The following is a 26,856-nucleotide window of genomic DNA, read 5'->3' on the forward strand; positions in this document are numbered from 1 at the left end:
ACAGAATATAGACATTATTTGACCATAGAACTCAACTTTGCTACCCATCCGGCAGCGATACGGAGGTGGAACGCATTGATGTCAGTAGAATAAAGAGCGGAACAACTGATAATCATATTATGGTTATTACAGGCCTACGTTGATAGGTAATAATACTGGTTAACTCGCATTGTCAAATGAAAACGATCGTAGATGTAGAACTTAATTACGTTTTTATTGCGAATAACCCATTCTAATTTCTTAAGTTGTCGTTTAATTAATAAATTCCATTTGATTAAAAAACAGTCAGCCAACCTAGGCTTGCTTTAGTGATAATGTTTTACTAATTAATTACTTTATTCCTGTACCGTATACTCCTAATTAACTGAAAACCGCTTAAACTGCCGCTAAAACTACTGCGTCATTTCCAAAATACCTACTTGTACCTAAACAAAACAAAAACATAGGCTTCTCGTGAAAATAAACATCCTCTTATAACAAACCGGCCACTGCACTTACACAAGCACTAAACATGATACAAAACACTATCACTTAACTAGTTAGTAAAAAAAATTTGTCACTGAACGTTCGTTGCCGAACAGAATTCGTACGAAAATTACCGCAACGCGCTTAAGCATCGAAGTTCGCAAAGACGCAAATATTCGGCGAACTGGCGCGGAGACACGGGCGGAGGCGCCGGCCGGCGGCGTGGCACTGCGGCTCCCGTGCCGGCCGGCAGCGTGGTGCACAGGGTTCAAAAACCTGACGCCCTAACTCCCCCCGAATGAACCGCGACACACCACCCTGCCACCCAAAACATAGGGGTGCTTCTCGAAAAACAACCCCCGCGAACGCCAATCGATGAGCGTTGAACAGGACAAGAGATCTCCGCCTCCGCTTCCGTCGTACATAATTTTCGCTAATTTCGGAAATCATCGGTTTTGATACTATTGAATGTGAAACTTTAATAGAGGCCGTTGCTGGTCGAGTGGTTTAGTTATCCGACTCAAAAGCATACTCGTTCCAAGGTACACAGGTTCGGATACTACTGCGGCCATGTTCCAATGACTATTCCTTGAGTTATTAGTTACTTTTTTTTATTTGCAGTGTAGGGAAACATCGAGAAGAGTCGGAGAAACTTGTACATTCCGACAACTGAATGAAACGATTATTCAAGCTGGATTAGGTTCAACTACATTAGACATTTCATGTCATTGTATTCGTGTAATTACCTGACTTAGATTCATTAGAGGATCCCTAGTATGCAAACGGGATCAAACGTAAAAAAGGATGACGGCATGTGCAGAGAGCAACGGGAGTCGGTTCGTGAAAAACCTGACTTACTTGGGTAAGTCAATATCCAATACAAGACCACGATCAAAGGCGCATCCCGGGCTCCTCAGAGGTAAGGATGTTACCGGGACAAAACACCAGCAATGATTTAAAAAAAATATAAACATCGCCGATTTATATGCGACAGCAATAAACAGGCGTCGTTATAAAATTCTTGTAATCCATAATTTCCCCGGCTTAATGTTATGGCCTCTTTAACCTGGTAGTTAAATAAGAAATTCAATTTATTGCAATAACGATTTACAATCAAAACTTTGTTGGAAACAGTTAAAATAAAGATTAAATGTGTTTCTTACATTATCTCAAAATAGAATATTGAATATATGAATTTATTGATATCTATTTGCATAGGAAAGATGAAGAGAATTTATACGGAGGAGATCGAACAAAAATACTGACGATGTATCAAAACAAACAGTACGACAACTAAATATGAATTTATCTTATAAACATACAACAAAAAACTTAAAACGCTGTAACTGATACATCAGTTTCAGGCAGTAATTGCTTTAGGCAAATTAATAAAACAAGATGTTTTTCGAATGTGACAAAATTGAAATCCACAATTACCATTTTGGAGCGTTGTAATGTTAACCAAGAACACTCATAGTTTCGCTATGTCTGAATGTCCTTCTGTCCACCTGCAATCTTACTTATAAGAAACCTTCGAAAAAAAACAAATAAGATATTAGTAATCAGAAATTGTTTAAGAAAAATTCCCTGATGGCATTCACATATTTCCCTAATTCCGTCATAGTATTGGTAAAGAAGAAAAGAACATTGTATTACATTGCAAGAAAAGATATGAACTCTTGAAACTGTTGAAGTTCTACGAAATATGAATATGAAACAAAAAACTTTGTTAATATTCGAGTTGTTTTGGTCCTGCGCGAGAAAATTGCATGTGAGCTTTGTGTAAGGTTGATATATTTTCTTATAAAATAATATACCTTACAAATCTAATCGAGATTCAATGTAAAGGCTGCATTTTTTATGATCTGTTACATAGATCAATAGTCAATCTTTTTAGATAATCGAAAACTTTACACCCTCTAAAATTACTTAGTTTTGGATAGATTTTGCAACGAGAAAATTACGTTTAGTGAACAAACTTCGAATTTGACGACGAACTAGCCATACACACTAGATAAATGTACTTTAAAATCTGATACAGTCGCAATTAATTCTTATGTACGTATCAACTATCTACGCATGGACTATGAGTTTTTTGGCATTCCAAAAATGCAATAATTTCAAAATCCTACGAATATCGATCGAAACAACAGCAAGGGTATGTAGGTAGATACCTAAAATGATATAGACTGTGCAAGAAATTTGATCTGAAACATTGCAAGCGATCGTCGACTTCGGCGTCGCTCGTCCAATACAAAACCCGCTCCCGTGTCACACGAGGCGACGCGAAGCAATTTGCGTCAACACGGTCGATATAAGAGACGACGATATATTGTGCCGTGTAAATCGGAGACTTTCTGGTAAAAAGGTCATTAGGAGTACAGTAAACAGAGGCATGCATGAAAAGATAAATGTGATGAATTAAAAGAAGTATGAAATCGTGACAACTAAAAAGATGCAGTCTCTGCCTATATTCCTTCCGGGAAATAGGCGTCATAATGTCCTAAATCTCAAACCTTTTCATCTCTAAAGGGCTCCCAAGTAGAAGAGGATGTAAGTCTCATTTGACCAGCACTTAGTTAATCACTTCTTTACGTATTATTGAGAGCTTGCAAAGTTATCCATAATACTTCCCAAGGTCATGATAGAGATGGGGGACACATCCCCATCTCTACGGACGCGAGTATCATTAGTGGTCATTTCAAATTTCACCTTCTACAATTAGTAGTTTTGGCTATAAGTAATGGCTTACTTACAGAAAGATTCAGATATATAAAGATAAACACAAGCAGTAAAGATTCTATTCTATTCAGCATAAAACATATTCTTTCACATGGACCGTTCAGCAACGGGTGTTCCGTTCCACCACACTTTAGTGCCGTGGGAAGGTGCTTGTATTATGTCGTGCCCTACATTCGTAAATACCGTTTCAGCTTCAAAACTGTCTCAGTTTTTGCTTTTACTCAGCTTTATGGTATACTGCAGGTGTATTCCCAATTGCATATACATATATGTACGAGTACCTAGCTGCTGTATTGCAGAAATCACGTTAATCGACATAAATTCTAACAATTCCTCTACATGTTGATATGGTATAGGTACGTTGGAAGGGAAGAACGTGACGAACGTACCTTGACTTAATTGGGAACGTTCTGGTTAAGGGTACTCTTGAACTACCTTAAACAAACTGCTTTCATCAAAATAATAATGAAGCAAAAATGCAGGAACCGTGGCAAGTGGACAGGTGTAGTCTCTGCTTACCCCTCTGGATATGTGGATGTGAATTGTATTTAACAAAGTATTTTATTTTGAGTTTCATGGAATTGGTGTTTTAAGACATTATTTCGTGATATATTATCTTAAAACACCAGCTATGAATGATGGTTAACGCCGTATTTTTACTTTGGAAGAAATTAGCTAACAATCAGTACAATTGCTGATCAAAACATTAATTGACAAAGCACATGCATACAATCATCCTGTTTCAAATACAAAGTTATGAGAGGATAGTATATAGCCAAGTCGGTGGTTCACCTCGATAGCCCACGCTAGTTTGAATCACGCTGCAGAGAACGGATTAATTCGCACCTTCACTGACTAATTGTTAGGTACGGGTCAAATAGTGTAGTAATTAGTATTTGTTATCATGTTAAGTTAGGTAGCCATGGAGTACAACTCAGCCGTCCAACGGGTACTGATTTTGACGCGATGACGGGTTTAGTATACCTTATTTTTATTTATGGGCTTAAGGCGAACTAGCCTAACTATCTACCTACTTTGGTCTGAGTGCTAACCGATGCTCTCATGGTAAACGAAAAACATATAAGGTAACAACAGTTAACCAAGACTCAACAAGTTAGGTTTCCTTGCAAAATTGCAGAAGTCATACGAGGGTCGCTTGTCTTGACTGACCCAATTTTAGATCACGTCATAAAGGCGCACCCCAGGCCCCTCTCCAGAAAAGTGAGTATTTAAACAGAAAGAACGCCAGGAGGAAGGAGTTAAAAATTTGCAGGTACTTTTACTATATACGTTGTTTTGTTTAGGATGGTTTTAAATAAAATGTCCAAAATAGCAATTAACCTAAAGTCAACATAGTTTTTAAGAAAAGATTCAACCAGTATAAAATTTTAATAACAATAAATTTCAACAGATATTCCTTATCACTTTCTCCAATAATCACACTTCTGATAAGGAATCCATCAGAACAGATTAAATATGACAGACAGATTAGCTATACAACAAAAAGTTATCAGCAATTCCTAATATTTATCAGGCAAACAATAGTTATCGTCTTTATTGACGCCACTTTTTTGATTTTAGTCTGGTTCAATATAAAATGACATAGGTAGGTACTATTCAAGAGTTAACAGAACTGAGGAAAAAAAAAATTAAGGAAATTATATTCTTTCTTCTTTCGTTTCTCGCATTTGACCCCGTGATTCTCCCGTGTGAATAAGAAGTGATACTTCAAAATCGGGATCAAAAGACGTCCAGATAAAGCCAAATAGATTATACCGTACAGGGAGTCACTAAATATATGTTGTTCAGTGTTCCGAAAACAATAGTTCAGTTTTCAAAGAATTTCCAATCCTCAACGATGCTGATTGGCCTTTTTAACAAAATGTTAGGCCAAACTCGCATGTCTCTATACCAAAACACGAAATCAACAATAGACAAGTAGTAAAGTAAAGACCACATCTATTTTTTTCTAATTTCTCGCTTATTTTGCTGTATGGGGCAGCTTCCAAAACAGTACCAGCTACCAAACTGTTTCGATAGTTGCCCCTTCATCGCAAATTTAAGGTCCCGAGCTATACATTTTTCTTCTTCAGCATCCTCATTTTCAACTCATGCTCGCATATCATATCTGCCATCTGCCGCGCCTTGTATTTCAACATCGCATTCAGTTTATCAGTGTGTCATCTAAATATTACGATTACTCGACCGAATCGAATCAAACCATAGCGAATCGATGACAATGAAGTGGTGTGAGATCGGAATTGCTGTTTTAATTATACGAGATATACTGTTGTTGTTACTGATGCATCAACACTGATCTAGTTTCTTTGTTTAATCATCGAGCTAGCCGCTTTTTAATAGCGAGAGGTCAAGGTAGCGTTTTCCTTTGACAAGGAGGTAATCTATCTATTTTGAATACCTACCGCAAAAAGCAAAGTGAAAGATAGAGCCAAGAAGTAATTTTGAGCCTGGTATTGATAATACTGGCTTAATTATCCCATTTTCAAAAATTCAATGATGCCTAATTCAGTGTTTCGGAAAGCTAATGTTTCCACTAAACTGCCGTTATCAAAATACAAGGCAGCTAACCTACCTATAAAATCCTCTTAGCCGCCTTTTAGCTTGATGTTGGCAGATACTAAGAATTTGCACGTACATGACTATAACTCCAAACCTAAACAGTCTCCTCTAGATTAGTTACAAAAAGGGCTGCTATCTCTTAAAATAAAAAAAAACTAATAACACTCCCTTAGATACTCCTCGAGTGGAGTATCAAGTCACGCGTGCTCAAGTGTTGCATGTTCGTTTGTGGGTCACCAGGGCGTCTCCTAATTATTTAACGGGAACTCAGCAGACGGTATAGTTTCAAGTGGAATCATGAGTAAATCACAGGCGTCGGGGCGGCAATTGCATTCGATAATTCAATATAACATAATAAGTATGTATGTATGTATGCTTAATATTTTTCAAAGTAAGAAAACTTTCAAAATTTTTATATCATACATGCAATCATAAAATATCAAGAGTAAGTCATAATTGGTTTAATTTTATCACAATATATGATTTCTTTGCTCTGGTAAAATTTAATCGAAACCCAAACGCTGTATGAGAACTTCCCTTAACTGACGAGTTAAGTCGGTATTTAAGGCAGTCTTTATTGGTACAGTCAAGAAGAAAAGAAAATCAAATTTTCCTGCAGAAAAATAACTCCATGGAGCGGTAATAGTGGTGGTGGGTAGGTTGATGTGCTGTTGTTGACTGTATAGTAAACAAATTTAATTATATGGAAAAAAAATGCACTTACCAACAAGACCTCTTCTAGTGAAGACGATCTGGAACAAAAACAACAAAATTAATTTTGTTTTAATTGCACTAAGAGTAAATATACTTACTAGATTTCAGGATTACAGGACCAAGTTTCGAGCTAAATTGAACCCGATTAAACAAGGGAAAGGCTAATAAACTTGGGATTCTTTTTTTAGGCGATGGGCTAGCAACCTGTCACTGTTGAATCTCAATTCTATTACTAAGCTGAACGTAGCTTTCCAGTCTTTTCGAGACTGTTCGCTTATCTACTCTGTAAGGGATAAAGGCGTGATTATAAGTATGTATAATCCGAACAAACCGACTATCACACTGTTTTTGTCTGCCCTTTGACCACAGACAAGGAAGATTTCATAAAATTGACCAAGGACGCTATAGCGTACTTGAAAGCGGTAGATCTCTAAGTAGAGACACAAAGCCATACGATAAATTAATAAATATGTGTAGACGATTAACCCACACCATATAAAGTTATTGGACATTATTGAACACAATAAATATGAACAGAAATACGACAGTGCAGTTGCCACGTCGACCCGTTGCCCTATTTTGCCGATTAGGGCTGTCTCCTGATTCTATAGCTGCTTCATAACGAACGTAAAGATTTTTTGTATTTTTATTCCTAACGAATACTGTTATGAAGTTACGAATGACACAATTTTTGGTTCAAATTATAAGGTTCTTAAGATCAAAGGAACTTTTGAAAAAGAACGCCTAAACGAAAGATCAAATCGGCTCTTTCAAGAGCAAACGACAAGGTGGCATGAAAAGATTTTCAATTGATAAAAAAAGTAAGCAAGAATCTTAGCTTTCTACTTGCCACCATACTTCTGCTTAGTATGTAGTATCTGCCTACCCCAGCAAGAAAAAGGCATGATCTAATTGATTATGCCTTTAGTCGGAGGATAACCAAGTAAAATAAGTATATCTGCAACGCGACATAAAAAATAATTAAAATAGAATGCGTTTCGTCACAACCCTGCCATCCACCCTTGTTCCATATCTGAATGTCGCAGCGTCCGACGTGTGCGGAAATAACGTCAGAACGCCCGCGAACCACTGTTGTTTTTACCGCAGTTTGCACCACGGCGTTGGAATTTCGAATATATATTCGAATTAGGAATTAGAGCAGATTCGAATTTTTAAATATAATTTATAAACAGGTATTTATGGTTACTTTATCTTATCTCTGATCTGTATTAGCAAAATTTGTTCGGATAATTTGTTTGTTTCAAAAATAGTTCACATCAAGCAAAACAAATTTATAGGGATGTAAGTATATTTCGTGACGTGTGGAATTAAAACATAATTTCAACAGTCGCACATAATAAAATTATGAATTTCAGTGTGATGCCAAATATTAGCTAAATTCGTTTAGAAGTTTAGTGTGCTCTGAGAAATAAGTCCTTTTCCTTTTATTCCCGATTCAGAACAAAAAAAGTAGCGTCGACGTTTTCCTGTGCGACAGTGGCGCCGCTTCCTGTTGCGGAGAAAATGGGACAACGCTTTTAGTGAAATGTTCCCTTTATTTGCTGTTAGGGAATTACAGCTATGTTTTAAAGTGATAACTGTGTAGTATATTTTATGCAGGTAGATGACCATAAAATAGATGCATTTGACATCTGTCACAGAGATCAAGCTACATATATTTTACAGTTGGAAGTTAAGAAATTAGGTCTTCTGTTAAGAACAAAAATTAGATTGAAAAATAACAAAAAAGAGACTGTATTAGATTAATGATTTGAAAATTTAGACGAAATCATATTCTTTTATTAAAACAAATTTCAAGATTAGAAACATAATTTTTTTACTGAAACCAATGTTAAAGGAAGAAAAATTCTTATTAAGAAATCAATTTTGAAATTTGGTTTGCTTCAGCAAAACAAGATTGATCATCATCATCCTACTATTTTGCCTGGTCGCATCCTCCAATCCAGGTTCCTATGACCAGGATCAAAGACTGGGGTGCATCTGACATAGAAGTTTTTAACCATTCATATACAAATTTCCTATGATTCTTTTTTCCCATTTTGTTAAAAATGTCACATGATTTCTTTATGTTTCTGATTTACTTGTATCTGTTTGCATTTTATAAGTGTTGACTGCTAACACTAACGGTGCAATTGGGAGATGTAGAAACATGAGTAAAATAGCAACATCAAAACATTATTTTCCCAGCAATCCAGAATAGTGAATACGATTGAAAGACACTTGAGTTCACTTTTTTTATTTACAACTCATAGTATATAATGTGTTGCATATTTGTATAATAGTGCTAATAATACAAATTATAGTGAAGTTATTTGCTTCATCAAGAAAAGTACCATTTGATGCTTATGTGTCTATCTTCATCATAGAATATTTTTACACTAAGTAAATGATGCAACACTTACTAAACAATTTTCTTTTTTCACCATCCTACATTAAGCAATCAGCTGATGCATTTGACATGAAAAGGTTGAATTTTAAACCACATGTTAGAATCTGTGTGCTTTATCACCTGTACTAAAAAGGTATTTTGAAAATAAGCCTGGTGTTTAAAACAACACAATGTGATGGTATAACTAAAAAAGTCCTACCAATATAATTTCCTGTACCGATTTACGTTAGTGGTTATATTGATTTATAATAATATACTCACAAAAATAAATTTAAACCTTCCTTCTACTAGCTTACAAACAGGGACATAAAATTAAGAAATTATATAATGGAACATTTGTTGTCAACATAATTGGCTTTAATATAGCGCTCTTGCGCTACTTCAGCAAATTATTTATCATAGTAGGTACTTGTAAACGATTAATTGGACGTGATTGAACGCGAGACAGCTTCTGAAAACCGGTCGTGATAGTATCACTTCTTATACAAAAAAAAACAATAAAAATCACTTACAAAATAACATAATAAACAATGCATAAATTAATAAACTGATTCGCGTGGCCCTAACTATCATTTAAATGAATATTTATCGTATTTGTAAGCAAAATACGATGATAATCACAAAAAACAATTTCAGTGGTATTGTAACAACGATAAACTTAGCAATTCTGTCATTCAGACGATTAGAGAAATTTGAAATAGTTACCCTTTATTTCTCGCACAATTCAGACCCGATATTTCCACAGATTTATGGAGCTATTGCTTTATTTTTTACTAAAACAACAACAAACTCTAATTGGAATTTAGCACTTTAATTTTGACAGCCACCCAATACAGTGCCATAGAGTAAATATTTTCTATTGTATAACTTTTGTGGCTCTGGATACGAGGTTCATAGAGCTTCTAGTTTTTTCACAGACATAAATCTATGTTTTTACAACTTGCATGCTTTGCTAAGTGCATTGCATTGTATCTACTTACTTCAAGTCCAACTGTTAATGTCAACCAACTAACAAGTTGTTTTGTCATTTGTCATGTCATTTTGCGAGTGCGCAACACAGAACAGAAGTTTCGCTTGGTAGAGTTCATAGATTGCTGCTCTAAGGAATTAAGAACCTATACATTACATATACAATAAGATAATAATCAGTGACATGGCGATATTTTACATCTGCTAATTATTAGAACAAGCAAAGTGTAAATTGTGTGTCTGAAAACATGATGGAGCCATCGAATCATTTCACAGGGAACTCTGACCCTGCCCTATCGAATGCTGGTGTGACAGGAAATCTAGATGTTGGGTCATTCAGAAACCCTGTACCTTCCACGTCTACAACTAATATACCACCACCTTTACCACCAAGACCAGAAGTTGGCGTTCAATCAAACTATGGCATGAATACTTACGGAATGAATTCCTATGGGATGAATTCTTACGGCGCGATGGGAGGCATGGGATCTTACGGAATGGGTGGCTACGGCTCCTATGGCATGGGGGCCTATGGAGGATATGGCGGTGGTTATGGTATGAATGGGATGGGCGGTATGGGGTATGGAGGATACAATAGATTTGGACCAATGGATATGGAAAGTAGGTGAGTGAATTTGTTTTGTTTTATTGTTTTGGAAATGGGTCATTGAGAGTTTTCAAACATCCTATTGATTCATGCTTAAAATGCCCTGTTAAATTGAAAATAACTATGATAAAATTTTATGATTAAAAGTTTGTGATTTTTATTTATTTCTTTCTTAATTATGGGACTGGGTTCACAACTGTCCAAACTTAGAATATGGTTTATAAGAAATTTCAAAAATATAATTTTTAATAGAATGTCAACTTTATAAAAATAATTGTATTTAATAGGAAAACAATATATTTTACTAATCAATGTTTAACATCTTATAAATTTTTATTTTTATTAATTTATATACATATTTATATCATTGTTTGTTGATGACTTTGTATTATTCTCACCACCTATGTACCTAATTATTTATCTCTTATCATCATTCATTAGTTTACATTGTGATAAGACATGGTTCTTAGGAACAATGTGATCTTTTGTAAAATTAAATCCACAACCAATTCCACAACCATTCATATTACCTCATGGTTCACATTTTTTACAATTGATGATTGCATTCAAAAGATGAATTTGGTATTACCAGTACATCATAACTCTGCCTAGAACCATACCATGAAACATACTTATATATTTATAACATGAAACACATATATATGAACTGAACAGAGATCATCAAATTTCAGACTGTCAAACAGACAGTTTAAATTTTTTTAAAGAATCATCAATAAAATAAAGCAAGTGAAATAGACTCACTATATTATTGAAGCTTTGAAAAAAAAAACATAATATATTTCAGGTTCATACAATTAGCGGAAGAGAACTCACGGCCTGCATTTGACTCGATACAGGGCTTCGTGAATGCAGTCGGCAGTGTGGCCATGATGCTGGAGAACACATTTTTTGCACTCACCAGCTCTTTTAGAGCAATTTTGGGTAATTTTACAAATTTTCTTTTATATTGGATTTGCAATATATTTCCAAATACAAAAGAATATAAAATTAGAAAGATTTGTTTTTATATTTTACTAATGAATGTTTAACATCTAATATAAATATTTGAGTCAATGATGGCTCGGCATGGCACATCCCTTGCGGGGTAGACACAGCCGGCAGTCTTGAAAAAACTGAAAGGCCGCGTTAAGCTTTATAGCTCAATTATGAAATCGAAATTTAAATTGTGTCAGGTTGCTAACCCATTGCTCAAAGAAAAGAATGCCAAATTACTAAGTGTTATCCTTAGTCGCCTTTTGTTTATTTATTAAGTCACTAGCTGACCCGCGCAACTTCGTTTGCGTGTATCCCGCTACTTATTACACACACATTATGACACTAACTCCCATATTATTCGCATGTGCCTCAGTAAAAAAATATCTAAATATGTACTTAGAAACAAAAGAAAGATACCTATTCTATTAAGTTCTTTTTCTGAACTTATCTTACCTTAAATTACGATTTTTTTTTTAATTATTTCCCTAATATTAAATTGACCTAACTTTAAATTTTAACCAAAATCTTAATAGAAAATATCAATCCATAAATTACGCTTTTATATTTTAAAAAACTAATCTTACTAATAAGTGCGATTTAATACTAACCTTAGAATACAATACCTACTATTATCATACAATTATTATTTTTATCATAAAATAATCTAAATTAAATGCTCGTGATGATGAACTTACTTATTTTGATAAGGATATATGTATTATTGGTTATATCACCAGTTAAACATCACCCAACGAATTAAATGTTTTTTTAATACAGAAAAGTAGTTTTTGTGACTTAAATAAAAAAGCTGGATATGTGTCATCGCGGACTTTTTTGTAGAACTAATAAAGACCAATGTTTTTGCTATACATTGTTCTTACTTGTATCCAACGGTATAAGCGGCGCACGCACAAATGCAATCTTCAATTAGATTTTTTTTCTGACTTCTTGGACATAAATCGCTATAACTCAGCTAATATAGTTTCAATGTATTTCAATTATATATAAAAACCTGTCGGAGAAAATACTCTTTCTATTAGTGAAAACCGCATCAAAATCCGATGCGTAGTTTTAAAGTTTTATGCATACGAAGGGACTACAGACAAAATGGGCGACTTTGTTTTATACTATGTAGTGATAATATTTTTTGTGTATCAGGTGTAGCAGAGAACTTCGGTCGTCTAAGGTCTCTGTTCGCGCAGTTCTGGTCCACATTCGCTGTGGTGAGGTCATTGAACTGGCTTGTCAGGAAACTCATGGTGATCATCGGCATCAGGACAGAAAACGAGTTTAAGGTCAGTTTTATTGTTAATAAGGGATAGGCTTAAAAACTTGGGATTATTTTTTAGGCGTTGGGTTAGCAACCTGTCACTATTTGAATCTCAATTCTATCATTGAGCCAAATAGCTGAATGTGGCCATTCAGTCTTTTCAACACTGTTTGCTATGTTTTGACTTTTTATCGCCTTCCTACGTACAATATCCAGCATATCAAATAACCCTGCATGAAACCCTATAACGCGGTAATAGAGGCGAATTTGCAGTGAATTTGGGTAGGTTGATATGCTGTTGACTGTACCATTAAAATGCCTCCCGATTAAAGTACATGTTGATCATTAATTATAATAGTATGACTCTAATTAATATGCTGAACTCAAACAATGGGCTCAGAAACAATGGTGATTAATTCTCGCGCGAAGTCGAATTTCAGCGATACTTAATATAAAAAGTTTATTATTCCAAGTGTCGTTACCGGCACTATAGAATAAAACCACTCCATATCTTGCTGCTTTAGCTGAAATTTTATGAAAATCAGTTCAGCAATAGCCCTTGTCCGAATAGAAGGGTTGTGCCTACGACCATGTAGTGGAAAGGTGAGGTCATATCACGTCTTTATCCCTTACGGGGTTGACTAGACAGTATACAACAAGATGTGTACATATTAGTTATAAAAATTTCAAAATTTGACTGTGATATGATATCCTTACATTGAATCAAAGTAATCTTATCATTTGACTTCATTTATCTCGGCCGATAATAATGTTTAGACTTCAGACTATGATAAAACAAGAAGAAATAGATACCACATCTATTTGGCATATACCCTACTCTAGGTGGGTGGGCTTTATGATATTTTTAAGATTACAGAAACGGCTTGACGTATTTTCAGTATCAAAGTGTGGTTTGATTGTTATGAAAAATCTTTCAGCCCTCGTACGAGTAGCATGGCACGCGAGTCTTCTCCGCCTCTCCCGTTTCACGTACATATACATATGGTGACGTCTATATCCCTTGCGGGGTAGACAGGGCCAACAGTCTTGAAAAGACTCAATGGCCACGTTCAGCTATTTGGCTTAATAATAGAATTGAGATTCAAATAGTGACAGGTTGCTAACCCATCGCCTAAAAAGAATCCCAAGTTTGTAAGCCTATCCCTTAGTCGCCTTTTACGACATCCATGGGAAAGAGATGGAGTGGTCCTATTATTTTTTGTATTGGTGCCGGGAACCACACGTTATAATATATTTTTTCACGCGATAAAAAGGCGTCGCGTGTCATACAATGTATGTATAAGATATAGCTCGCCTCTTTCCGGGAAAGGTAGGCAGAGACTTAACCTTTACACGATCTCTGCGTACCTACTTCTTTCATCCGCATTCATAACTCCTTTCATGCAAGCTCGTATATACTATAATATCTTGACTTGCCCTGCCCCTAGTAGCATGGCTCGAGCAACGTTGTTCGCGCGAAAAACTATCGCTGTCTCACTTTTATTATATATGACGTAGCACGGGACAGCCGACAGACAACAAACAGAACGGAATAGATTTTAGCGTGATAAAAACTGCGTCACGTGTACCATGTTACGGGGCTGACCTTACGTCTACCTGAGCGTTTCTTCTTTATAAATAAGTAGTCAAAGATAAATGGAAAATGTGGATGAAGCGAAGGAAGTGTGCAGAGATCGTGGCAAGTGGAAAGAGGTAGTCTCTGCCTACCCCTCCGGGAAAGAGCCGTGATTTTATGTATTATGTCAAATTCAAATTCAAAATTTTTATTCATTACTATAGGATGCTATATATCGCTTAATAATTGTCAAAACGTATGGTTTAACAACATTGGTTGACGTCAAATAAATTACTTAAAACTAAGTTTACTGCCGCTTCCAAGGCGTCAGTGCAGAAGAAGCGTGTAGGTGACCTACCTACCTTGCATGTATACACACTGATATATATACATTTATCAATTATACATTTTACCATTTTATTTATACACGTTTATATTTTATAATTTAAACCTTAACAAATTTTATATTTACAATTTATTTATTTACAATATATACACTTTCCTAATTCTAAATATTAATAATGTTTACACTTTATATTTACAATCTAAATTCTAATATACATGATATCAATATTGAATATCGTATCGGATGTGCCGTGTACCAGTCAGTTGTAGTCGCGGTCTTATGGAAACGCGTATTATCCCCGTAGATCAAAACCGGTTTCGCTGGGCGTTGCGCGAGCGCATTCCTCGGCCGCCGTCGCTGACCATCGGCTAGTCGAGATCATATCCTGACGCGAAGCTCACGTCGCTTGTACATTCACTGCTAACGCTTTGTTTACATTATTACGCACGTACGCAATTAGCTGAACTATCTTTTCTATAGCTTATCTTACGAACTTTTCTTTCTATCTGTGCTGTGATCTTTCATTTCTATCTTGCTATTCACTGTGCTTTTATCTTGCCTTCTGTTAAATAAACTTTATAAACATTTCCGTGAATTAAGTGATTTATTTGCCACCTACACCGGACACTCAATTACAATTAAGGTAACTCCTATATTTTGGCTATACCTAAACTGGTGACCCCGACCAAAGAACCACAGAAAATGGCAAGTGATAGCGAAGAATCAATGAAGTCGGTACAACGAGAAAAAAGCGCATCGGACTTTGGTCAACGAGACACTACCGAAGCGCGCGTTTCCACGGTACCATCGGACGTCTACCGAGTCGGAGTTCGGATTGCACCATTTTGGCCAGATAAACCTATGATTTGGTTCGCGCAGTTGGAGGGCCAATTCCTAATATCTAACATCACCGCTGATACGACAAAATTTTATTATGTTATATCTCAGTTAGACAACCAATATGCTGCAGAAGTTGAAGATATTATTGTTTCCCCTCCGGCTACCAACAAATACGAAAAGCTTAAAAGTGAACTCATAAAGCGTTTGTCGGCCTCAAAGGAGAAGAAGGTCAAGCAACTCCTTATGCATGAAGAGCTTGGTGATCGAAAGCCATCCCAATTTCTTCGACACCTTCAACACTTGGCTGGACCCGGCGTCCCCGAAGATTTCGTGAGGACTATCTGGACGAGCCGCCTTCCTCACAACATGCAGCAGGTCATCGCTTCGCAAGCCTCATCACCTATAGAAACCTTAGCAGATTTAGCAGACCGTATCCAGGACATTGCACCTCCAGCGCCTACGGTAGCATCCACGTCTTCTTCAAATCATTCCGCCATAACTATGGAAGATATGGCGAAACAGATTGCGGAGCTTACTAGGCAGGTGAAAGCCCTGACAGCCCATAACCGTTCCAGATCGCAAAATCGATCCAATTATGGTAACCGCAACCGCAGCCGATCCAATTCGCGCTATAGGAAACAACCACTGTGCTGGTACCATGCTAAATTTGGAGGCAAAGCCAGGAAATGCATCACCCCCTGCGATTTTAAGACGGAAAACTCCCAGGGCAGTCGGTAATGGCGACTGACGATTGCCCGCAGATGACTGGTCGCTTGTTCGTGGTTGATAGCAGATCCAAAGTTCAATTCCTCATTGATACCGGAAGTGACTTATGCGTCATACCGAGGTACATGATCAACGAACGACGTGCTAAATCAAACTATGAGTTGTGTGCAGCCAACGGATCTACAATAAACACTTACGGTTCAGTACAGTTGAATTTAAATCTTGGACTTCGTCGAGACTTTCCATGGCAGTTCATCGTGGCCGACGTTACCAAGGCAATCATTGGTGTGGACTTTCTTAGTTTTTATAATTTAATTGTAGACATAAGAAATAGACGCTTAATTGACAGCAGCACCAATATTTCAACTTTTGCTAGCATTTCTTTTACAGAATCAGCCGTACCAAGTGTTAAGGTCTTGACTGGCGAAGGGAGGTATTTCAACATTCTCGGTGAGTTTCCACAAATAACTCGACCAGCTGGTACACCACATTCGCCTAAACACAACACAGTTCATTATATTAGAACCACTCCAGGCCCCCCAGTTTCTTGTTCTCCTCGGAGATTAGCTCCAGATAAACTTAAAATCGCCAAACTGGAATTCAACGCTATGCTCGCAAACGGCACAGCACGTCCTTCTGACAGTCCATGGGCGTCGCCTCTTCATCTCACTCCTAAAAAAGATAATAGTTGGCGTCCATGCGGCGATTATAGGCAACTCAACTCAAGAACAATCCCTGATAAATACCCGATACGGCACATACACGACTTTGCCAACAATCTATCAGGCTGTAATGTGTTCTCAACAATAGATTTGGTTAAAGCCTACCACCAGATCCCCGTCTTCGCGGACGATATCCCGAAGACGGCAATAACTACACCCTTCGGACTATACGAATTTCCGTATATGACGTTTGGTCTGAGAAATGCTGGCCAAACTTTTCAAAGGTTCGTCGACGAGATGACCCGTGGACTCGATTTCTGTTTTCCCTATCTGGACGATTTTTTAATATTTTCTAAAACCGAGACAGAACATGAGGACCACCTGCGTCAAATCTTTTCTAGAATGAAAGAATATGGTATTCTTATTAATACCGCCAAATGTGTTTTCGGCAAGCCCGAAGTATCCTTTCTTGGCTACACCATTTCTCATTCGGGCGCTAAACCTTTGAAAAATAAAGTCCAGGCCATAGCTGATTTCCCTTTACCTACAACCATCAAGCAGCTTAGGAGATTCTTGGGTATGATTAATTTCTATAGGCGATTCCTACCTAAGTCTGCTCAAATCCAGGCTCCCCTGAATGCCTTGCTTGTGGGATCGGTAAAAGGATTAGAACCAGTCAACATTACAGGTGACGCGCTAAGAGCTTTCAATGAATGCAAAGAAAGCTTAGCTAATGCAGCTATGTTGGCACACCCAGACCCTCAGGCTAAGCTGGCTCTGACTACGGATGCATCCGATATCGCAATTGGCGCTGTCTTACAGCAGCACATTAATAATAGTTGGCAGCCGCTTGCGTTCTTTTCACGCAAATTGAGTCCCTCCCAACAACGTTATTCTACGTATGATAGGGAGCTCCTTTCTATTTACGAAAGTATCAAATACTTCAGGTTTATGTTAGAGGCTAGACATTTTGTTATCTACACTGACCATAAACCGTTGTGTTTTGCTTTCCACGAACGCAAGGCCAATTGCTCACCCCGTCAGTACAGGCATTTGGACTACATCTCGCAGTTCACAACTGACATTCGTCATGTAGCTGGTAAAGACAATGTCGTAGCCGATACTCTTTCCCGTGTTGAGGAACTGCAGATGCCGGTAGACTTAGAGCTTCTCGCTAAGTCCCAAAAATCAGATCCAGAACTGTCCAAAATACTCCAAGGCGAAACTTCACTTCGTCTGGAAAAAACAACTGTTCCAGGGAGTCGCTCTTTTTTGTACTGCGACGTCAGCACACCGACTCCCAGACCTTTTGTCACAAATGAGTTCCGTCAACAGATTTTTAGGCACCTTCACTGTTTTAGTCATCCCGGTGCAAACGCTAGTGCAAAATTAGTTGCTCAACGTTATGTTTGGCCTTCAATGAGGAAAGACTGTCGTGAGTGGTCTAAGGCATGTTTGGCTTGTCAGCGAGCCAAGGTAAATCGTCATGTATCTTCACCTTTAGGTACCTTAGATTTACCGAAAGCACGCTTCAAATATGTCCATATAGACCTGATTGGTCCCCTCCTACCATCTGCTGGTTTTAGATACTGTTTGACAGCAGTCGATCGCTTCACGCGATGGCCTGAAGCTGTCCCACTCGTCGAAATTACCGCAGAAGCAGTGGCCAAAGCCTTTGTGTCCAACTGGATTTCCCGATACGGCTGTCCCACAGATATAGTCTCCGATCGCGGAAAACAATTTGAATCGTCCCTATTCCAACAGTTGGCCAAACAAATAGGATTCCGACACCGAAAAACAACCGCATACCATCCCCAGTGTAACGGATTAGTTGAACGTTTTCATCGCCAACTAAAAACAGCCATAACGTGTCATAGCGATGTGAACTGGACGGAAACTTTACCTTTAGTCTTACTGGGCATACGCAATGCGATTAAAGAAGATTTACAGGCCACTCCATCTGAACTTCTCTATGGAGAAACCCTACGAATGCCAGGTGATTTTTTTGGTGACAAATCAGTTTGCCACACCACCGACATCCGCGATTTCGCTGCTCGCTTACGCTCATTTGCCACTAATCTCCAACCCGTCTCAACTTCTCACCACAATAAGGATAAAGTGTTTATATATAAAGACCTGGACACTTCTAGTCACGTATATGTAAGAGATGACACTGTCCGTGGTACTTTTCAACCCGCTTACAATGGCCCTTATGAAGTGGTCAAAAGAGGTCCCAAAGTTTATAAGCTAAAGGTCAAAAATAGAATCGTCACAGTATCTATTGATCGGCTAAAACCAGCCTACATGCTGTCTGACATCCCCACTAGTAGCAATAGTAGTGATAGGTATGCTAAAAATATTTTATCCCCACCATCACTAAGCAAATCTACTGAAACCACTCCTTCCCAAGCAACCACAACCCGTTCTGGTCGACGCGTTAAGTTCCCAGATTATTATCGCCCGTAGACACGGTCTCTGGAGGGGAGTGATGTAGGTGACCTACCTACCTTGCATGTATACACACTGATATATATACATTTATCAATTATACATTTTACCATTTTATTTATACACGTTTATATTTTATAATTTAAACCTTAACAAATTTTATATTTACAATTTATTTATTTACAATATATACACTTTCCTAATTCTAAATATTAATAATGTTTACACTTTATATTTACAATCTAAATTCTAATATACATGATATCAATATTGAATATCGTATCGGATGTGCCGTGTACCAGTCAGTTGTAGTCGCGGTCTTATGGAAACGCGTATTATCCCCGTAGATCAAAACCGGTTTCGCTGGGCGTTGCGCGAGCGCATTCCTCGGCCGCCGTCGCTGACCATCGGCTAGTCGAGATCATATCCTGACGCGAAGCTCACGTCGCTTGTACATTCACTGCTAACGCTTTGTTTACATTATTACGCACGTACGCAATTAGCTGAACTATCTTTTCTATAGCTTATCTTACGAACTTTTCTTTCTATCTGTGCTGTGATCTTTCATTTCTATCTTGCTATTCACTGTGCTTTTATCTTGCCTTCTGTTAAATAAACTTTATAAACATTTCCGTGAATTAAGTGATTTATTTGCCACCTACACCGGACACTCAATTACAATTAAGGTAACTCCTATATTTTGGCTATACCTAAAAGCGGTAACAAACTGCACTATATATATGTATGTATGAATGGAAAATATTTCGTTTCTTTATTATCGCAGGCTTGGGCCGAAGCGGTGTCATCGACGCAACCCGGAGGTTCGTCCCCGGAACACAAGCCCCGTGGGTCCAGTTGGCCCGTCCTGTTGTTCTTCGCCGTGGTCGCCGCTGCGCCCTACATAGTGCTCAGAATGATGCAGGGACTGTCTAACAGTATAAACGAGAGACGTGAGTGGTTTTCTAGCAAAACTTTGAAGTGTAATAGATTTTTGGAATGGAAATATAAAAACTAGGATAAAGACGTAGGTATAGGGAATTGAGAGAAATGTCTTCTTCTTCCTCCTGACGTTAGTCCAGGTTACATCCTCTGGCGAGAAGCCCGGGGTGCACCTTTTGACCTTGGTTTGGGTGAGTCAGGTTTTTAAACGAAACAACTCCCATTTGACCTGCGCATTGGAATCTAACCCAAATTGGATCATGGTAACACTGTTGCCTGAATGCGCAAGTTTCACGATGTTTTTTCTCATCGTAAAAATATTTGTTATCACTCAAACTAATGTACATAATGACAGCTCATTGGGTGGCGAAAGCGAAGTTCTAGGCTCAGCCTTAAACAGACTCTTAATCTGTATAAATTTAAACATCATGTATGTAACTCATTTATAAATATGAATTATACAAATATTTTTCTTTTTTTCTGTGAAAGCAGCCTTTGAAGACGGTATGTAGACGTAACAATTATACCCAAATATGTTTGTTAAAACGACAAGCTAATTAAATTTTGTACCATTATTTCAGTCACCGACCCAACGACCTGGCAACAGCCGCTGAACGCGGTAGCTCAATACGACTACCAAGCTACATCTCCTCAAGAGATCAGCTTCTCAGCCAATCAGGTGCTGACCCTGGCTCCCCAACACCTTCAGAGTCATCTCTGGAACAGCGGATGGGTCATGGCGACGACAGATAAGCAGCATGCGGGGCTGGTCCCAGTTCCGTACATAAAAGTCATTAAACCGCCGAGTCCTGACAAAGTAGACTCGAAGGTTGAGAAAGAAAGTGTAGTGGAAATGGATAAACATTTTGAGAATGAATTGTAAATGACGATACTTACTTTGAATAAGTTACCGCGTTGTTGACGCGATTTTACTTTGCGCTACCAACGTTGTATATGTGGGTGGGCTTACTCATATTGAAAAACTCAAACGTTAGCCGTTATTGTGAAAGAATACACCAAATATTAAACTAGCAGACTCTGCCCCCGCTATGAGTTTAGTAACTTATACTACTGCGAATTTTAAGCCTTCTCTCTCTGTCCCACCAGGGGCGGCATATTGCGGCAAAGTTAAATTGTGGTTTACTTATATTGTAAGAATTCCACCGCTAATATTTTTACGTAAGGCAGAAGAATTTTAGAAACTGTCGCATCAAATCTATTAATAAAGACCGGTTGGATGGGGCACATTTTTAAAGCTACCTATATAGTTAATTTCATTGGTATGGAAACTTATTACAAATACCTACCATTCCTGACGCGATTTCAGGGGTGTAAAATGTTTAAACTGTTTATTGAAATTGTTTTAATCCTTGCAATCTCTGTGATACACGAGAAATATTAGGAAATAGTAAATGATAGACAAATGATGAATATTCAAATATATAACGAAATATCCAGTACTAGGTTTATCACTGTGGGGGCAATAAAAAAATATTAAGTTCTTTTAAGTAGTTGTACTTAGTGCTATGTTTACACGTAAACTATACCACTATTGAGAATACTTCTACATACATAAAAGTTGAGTATTCCTTGTTTGTATATTAGTGGCGCCTCCTTTTCATTTCGAACTGTATCTTGTTAGTAAGGTGTAAAATTTGTGTATAATATTTTTTAATTTTATATTTTCCTCAGACTGTTTTGCATTTCCAAAGCCTTAATTTATAAATTTGCGTCAAAATGTTGAGATTTTAAATGTCACAAAGTGTGTAAAATGAATTGACCATTTACTTACATGGCAGCATCCAGTTGTCAACCAATTGGGTTGGTAGTAAGTTTAGGTATTGCCATATAAAAAGGATATTAGGAACTAAAATTAGCGTTGTTATTTTATGTTGCGAAGTTGCAATTGTTGTATGTACCTTTTATTGTAAATATATAGCTTTACTTGTCAAATATAATTTAATCCATAATAATATATTTTGCATTTCAGTTAACTTTAATGGTTTACTAATTATTCAAAGATGTTTTACCTTTATTCTAGTCCACATGTTTTCTACCTTTTTATCATATTCCGTCTTCGGTGTCGCTTAGTTAATTCCAATTTATATTCAAAATAAATATTATGAAATACTTTGGGTATGTAATGTGACGAGAAAATAAAAACAAAATGTTTATTAAATTACTTAGCAATAAGCTCTCTGGTGCATGGTTACGAGATTAGTTGTCTCGAGTTAATTAAAAAAGGGATGGACTGATTTTATTACTTATCAATAATAAAGTTAAATTTTAAAGAAATGTTTTTATATTACTCCCTGTTCTTCAGTGTGAAAATGCTTTGGTCACGTGAATATTTGGGGATGAAACGACCATTATATTCTCATACACATGTCTTGTGTCTTATTTTCGGGCTTTGAAAAAAAACAGACCTTCTGATGAGGGTCTTTTTCTTTTAAACGTTTATTTTAAATAATACATTGAAGTTCCTTTCCACTTGAGCACCTAGATCGAACGTCAGGCAATTTATCTTAGTATATGGTATGTATGTTTATTTATTAATAAGTTAATACATTATATATTTAGTGGGGAGATACATGTCTATTTATTTGTATTTATCTTAGTATATTATTGCTAATGTCTCAGCGACTTGCCGTTTTTTTTTTACTTAAATATCAAGTTCCTTTGCTTGCCGGTTGACAAGAAGGCATCCCTTCATGGGATAAGTCCGCCATTACAAGTGATTTATTTCTTTTATAACTAGGTATATACTACCTGTATACAGTCTGAATTTCTGTGCAATAAAGATATTATACGTTAGTGACAGGTTAATGTTTTCTTTCACGTTTAAAGTGCTGAAGCAAATTGATATAGCAAGATATGGTGAGATGACACGGCTTCAGCTAAATTGCCACCAATAGTTAGTTATGGTTTGTATGAACAGGTGTCAATTCTTTATGAGCGACTAATTGACAAACCATGTCATCTACGACGTTTTTATCGCCCGATAAATTATCGCTGTTTCGCTTTTTATTATGACTTGAAGCGACGTGAAGCCCCGTCGGGGTTCGTATGCATATCAGAAATGAAAGATAAAATAAGTTTTTATGTTTATTGTAAAGTCATAGTCTAATTTACAAGTAGGGCTCCGGGAACTCGAAGGTGACTTCGCGACCCGTCAGCTTCTTGTACACGGACTGGAAGGTGTCCACCTGAAAACAAATTTATATATAAATAACAAGGCAACTGAATGTCAGCGATCCATTATGGAGTAGATTCCTCTGAAAGGTTTTAGAGGTCAGAGTTGCTTTGTGTAGAAACTTGACTTAACCATTGCTGGGTCATGGTTAAAGACGAAATAATTTTATAATAACTACAAAAATATATATAGCTCCCAGTTCAATAGTGCATTACTGAATGCACCACAAAATATTATAGAGAAAATTCACAATTACAAATATATTTTCCTTGTGTTTTCATCACTTGACTTGACTTTCAAACAATGTGTATCTGTGTGATTTAACATAAACAATCGCCTGCAGAAAAGAACATAATTTTGGTTAATATGAAAAGGTCATGTTTCTCTGCAGGTGATGACTGTACACAAATAAACCTTGGATGGATATAAAATAATATTTCTTTACCTTGTGTTCAATAGTGGTCTGCTGATTCTTGTCGAGGTGCACTTTGATGAGCTGTGAGCCATCCAACTTGATCCTGATGCGCTTGCCCACAATCTCAGCAGGGAAAACTAAGTCCTCCAAGATAGCGTCATATACCGACGTTAGGGTCCTGAAGGTAAAAAAAGATGTTATAGGATGTATTATTACTGTGGATGGAATGTAATGGCCCCTATGTAGTATTTATAGTTGTCAATGGAGACAAGGTAAAGTAGAACAAAAATGACCTGGATTTAATCCTGGTTACATACTCGCATCTCTTTAGAGGAACACAGATTGCCAAGTTAAGTTTTTACACCAAAGGACCCCAGTCATAATGGTTCAGAACCTAACTCATATTGGTTCATGGTTACTGGCAGTGTTGTTTGCCTTTGTTCTCAACCATCTGGAGAAGGACCAAGAGCTTTTGACCTCTAAAACCTTTGCAGGGGAATCTAATCCATTGATCATGGTTATGACACCTGCCTCCACCTGATTCCTTTTGCCTAAAGGTGAAGCCTTCCTCATGATCACTCCCACCCCCACACTTAATTAGAAAAGAGTAAAAGTTTATGGTAATGTTCAAATTTATACATGTGTCTCATATTATTTGGGTGTCTTATCTGTTTGACAATTGACAGTCAACATACATTATTATCAGTAGCAAAGGGCTAAGGTTCCTATCAATAGCATAATAATTTGTATAGTATCACTTTTACTCACATGGTCTGTACGACAATACCCCAAGATTTGAAAGCTACAGCTGACTACACAAAATTTGTGAGTTCAGTTTCAGTCATCCTCATGATGTTTTTATCATTGTGCTCCCATTGGAGAGACGGGTGGGGGCCTTTGACCACAAACCAGAAATGGGAGTCATAGAATGACTGCCATTGCCATATGCATTCTATGAACCAGATAACTTAGATCAAATCTGCTTGTATGTAGTCGTTCTTGTGATAGTTCATTTACTATAATGACATTTGACCATTTCAAATGGTGTGAATATTGGGTTGCGAGAAGCCAGAATAAAGTTGGACACATTAAATAGCCTGTTTAGCCAATGAAGACCTGACTCATTTTTACTTAATTTTTTTAATATTTAAAAATTTGTGTGCTTCAAGACTCACATGGCCATCTTGCATTTGAGAACTAGTGACTCAACTGAACAATGCACGAGGTCTGGCCTTTTTAACCAAATGTTAGCTAAGCTGAACATGGCCTATCATATCAAGATTGTGGCTCTGACTACCCCACAAAGGATATAGACATGACATATGTTTGTATGTTAGAACAAACTTGCAATTCTGTCTAGCATTTCAGTTGGCACGCTGATAACCCTAGCCTGCCATGATGAATGTGATGATAAAATAAGAAAAATAAGTTACCTGGATCGTGGCCTCTTTTGTTTGTTAGCTACACGTGTCTTGTGGCTAGGCTTGGGGAGGATTTTGCGATCACCAATGAATACTACGTGTTTGCCGCTGAACTTCTTTTCCAATTCCCGCACCAGGCGGATCTGAATCTTTTGGAATGCCTTCAGCTTGGGCATGGGCACGTAGATGATGATTGACTGGAATTTAAAATAATATGAGACATTAATATGATATCAATAATTTCTTGTTTAGTACAATGATCAACTGTATCTGTAATATCAGTATTATTAGGGATGAATGTATGAAGCTCTTCGAATCATAAGTAGGTATAAAACAAAGTTATATTTTTAGGCCACAAATGGGTAAAATAAAAGGGGCTGTACAAAGTGGATAGTTCTATTAATGCAAATAGTGTCTTCAATGGTAGTAAAGTAAATACCTAATTACTATTTACTTAGTGACAAAGCTGGAGACTGAACTAAAGAATTGTACATGGAAAGATACTAATGATCAAAAAAGGATTTGAGTAACCTACTACAAAATTGGTAATTAACACATGATACCGGAGCTCTTTAAAAAAAATAACATTCAAACATAACCTTTGATGTACAAACGATTTTGAACACTTTTATAAGACCATGCAATACTATATTCATATGTGTTTATAAATAACAGCATTGCCAAACTAACCTTTTTATTGTGTAGTTCAATTTCCTTAGCTTTAGTAATGTAAAGCTCCCTCAGTTGAGCTTTTAGGTCAGAGTTGGTCTCCAACTCGACCAGCGCCTGCGAGATCGAGGTCTCGAACGGGTCAGCCTCCGCGGCACCAGCTTTAATGATTTTCGTACTCATCTGGAAAGCGCAAACACCAAAACTTTCAAACACACTTCACCGTATAGGTTAGAAAACTTTTATGACAACAATACTTTAGAATTCTGTTTTTTCACTCAAAATTACTCGCATCATTTGATTGCTAGTTATATTAGAAGCACCAAACATAAAATAGTTTTAAAAAATAATCACTATTTCACTTCGAGAAATAAAAACAACGTTGAAGATTGAGACCGAAATAGTCACCCGACAAAATCCTTAAAATCATTACCGTTAACAATTGATTATAACCAAAACTAGATTCCTGGATTAATAGAAAACTTATGTTTTGCAATATTTTAGAGATAAAAGGTAAAAAATTATAAAAATTATCTAAAAATTCACAATGACGGCTACCTTGAATACCTATCGGGAGCGAAAGAGATAGAAAATAAATAAATGTTGCCATCCATGCGCGTGTCAGCAACAATTATTTTTTTATTTTTTATTTCCAGTGTTTCAATATTCCTAGAGCCTATATTTTTCCGTATATGAACAACGGTTGCTAGAACAAATTTAAACTGTTTTTATTGAAGAAGTAGTATTTATTTAATTTATGTTTTATTTTTATTAGTGCAGAAACTTTTTGTATTGTATTTAGCTCATCCTCGTCCGAAATATAATTTGATAGACCCTTAAGAATGATTTTTCTTTCTTTCTTTCTTTC

General features: G+C 36.9%; 3 protein-coding genes across 9 annotated transcripts in view; 1 reads left to right on the plus strand and 2 right to left on the minus strand.

Moving 5' to 3' along the window:
- LOC106135942 (focal adhesion kinase 1) overlaps nucleotides 1-9,773 on the minus strand; it is a 120,572-nt gene extending 110,799 nt beyond the window's left edge. For 4 of the 5 annotated variants that reach the window (XM_060951117.1, XM_060951116.1, XM_060951115.1 and 1 more), the window contains exons 1-2: nucleotides 9,617-9,773; nucleotides 6,512-6,539 (exon numbers count right to left, since the gene is read on the minus strand). The gene's annotated coding sequence lies outside the window, so the exon portion shown is untranslated. Of the gene's footprint in view, nucleotides 1-498; nucleotides 657-6,511; nucleotides 6,540-9,616 lie in introns of those variants that run through there. The other variant, XM_060951113.1, reaches the window with a different exon arrangement.
- A 151-nt stretch (nucleotides 9,774-9,924) lies between these two features.
- On the plus strand, nucleotides 9,925-22,585 carry LOC106135950 (peroxisomal membrane protein PEX13). 2 transcript variants are annotated; one of them, XR_009657373.1, is made up of 6 exons: nucleotides 9,925-10,505; nucleotides 11,293-11,429; nucleotides 12,642-12,778; nucleotides 20,136-20,301; nucleotides 20,872-21,804; nucleotides 21,870-22,585. XR_009657373.1 is itself a non-coding variant. In XM_013336372.2 (5 exons), exons 1-5 carry the CDS (start codon nucleotides 10,129-10,131, stop codon nucleotides 21,171-21,173), a joined length of 1,119 nt encoding a protein of 372 aa, XP_013191826.2. In that variant the 5' UTR covers nucleotides 9,925-10,128; the 3' UTR covers nucleotides 21,174-22,585. The 2 variants fall into 2 exon arrangements, 1 of the variants encoding a protein (XP_013191826.2); XM_013336372.2 differs by having other exon boundaries at nucleotides 20,872-22,585.
- Nucleotides 22,586-23,382: 797 nt separating this feature from the next.
- On the minus strand, nucleotides 23,383-26,675 carry LOC106135951 (small ribosomal subunit protein eS7). 2 transcript variants are annotated; one of them, XM_013336373.2, is made up of 5 exons: nucleotides 26,547-26,675; nucleotides 26,010-26,171; nucleotides 25,332-25,516; nucleotides 23,929-24,076; nucleotides 23,383-23,496 (listed from the first exon to the last, which is right to left on the minus strand). In XM_013336373.2, exons 2-5 carry the CDS (start codon nucleotides 26,169-26,171, stop codon nucleotides 23,419-23,421), a joined length of 573 nt encoding a protein of 190 aa, XP_013191827.1. In that variant the 5' UTR covers nucleotides 26,547-26,675; the 3' UTR covers nucleotides 23,383-23,418. The 2 variants fall into 2 exon arrangements, with proteins under 2 accessions (XP_013191827.1, XP_013191828.1); XM_013336374.2 differs by having other exon boundaries at nucleotides 26,422-26,557.
- Between the last annotated feature and the right edge of the window lie 181 nt (nucleotides 26,676-26,856).

This window comes from Amyelois transitella, chromosome 24 (genome assembly GCF_032362555.1).
Source record: "Amyelois transitella isolate CPQ chromosome 24, ilAmyTran1.1, whole genome shotgun sequence".
NCBI classification, from domain to species: domain Eukaryota; kingdom Metazoa; phylum Arthropoda; class Insecta; order Lepidoptera; family Pyralidae; genus Amyelois; species Amyelois transitella.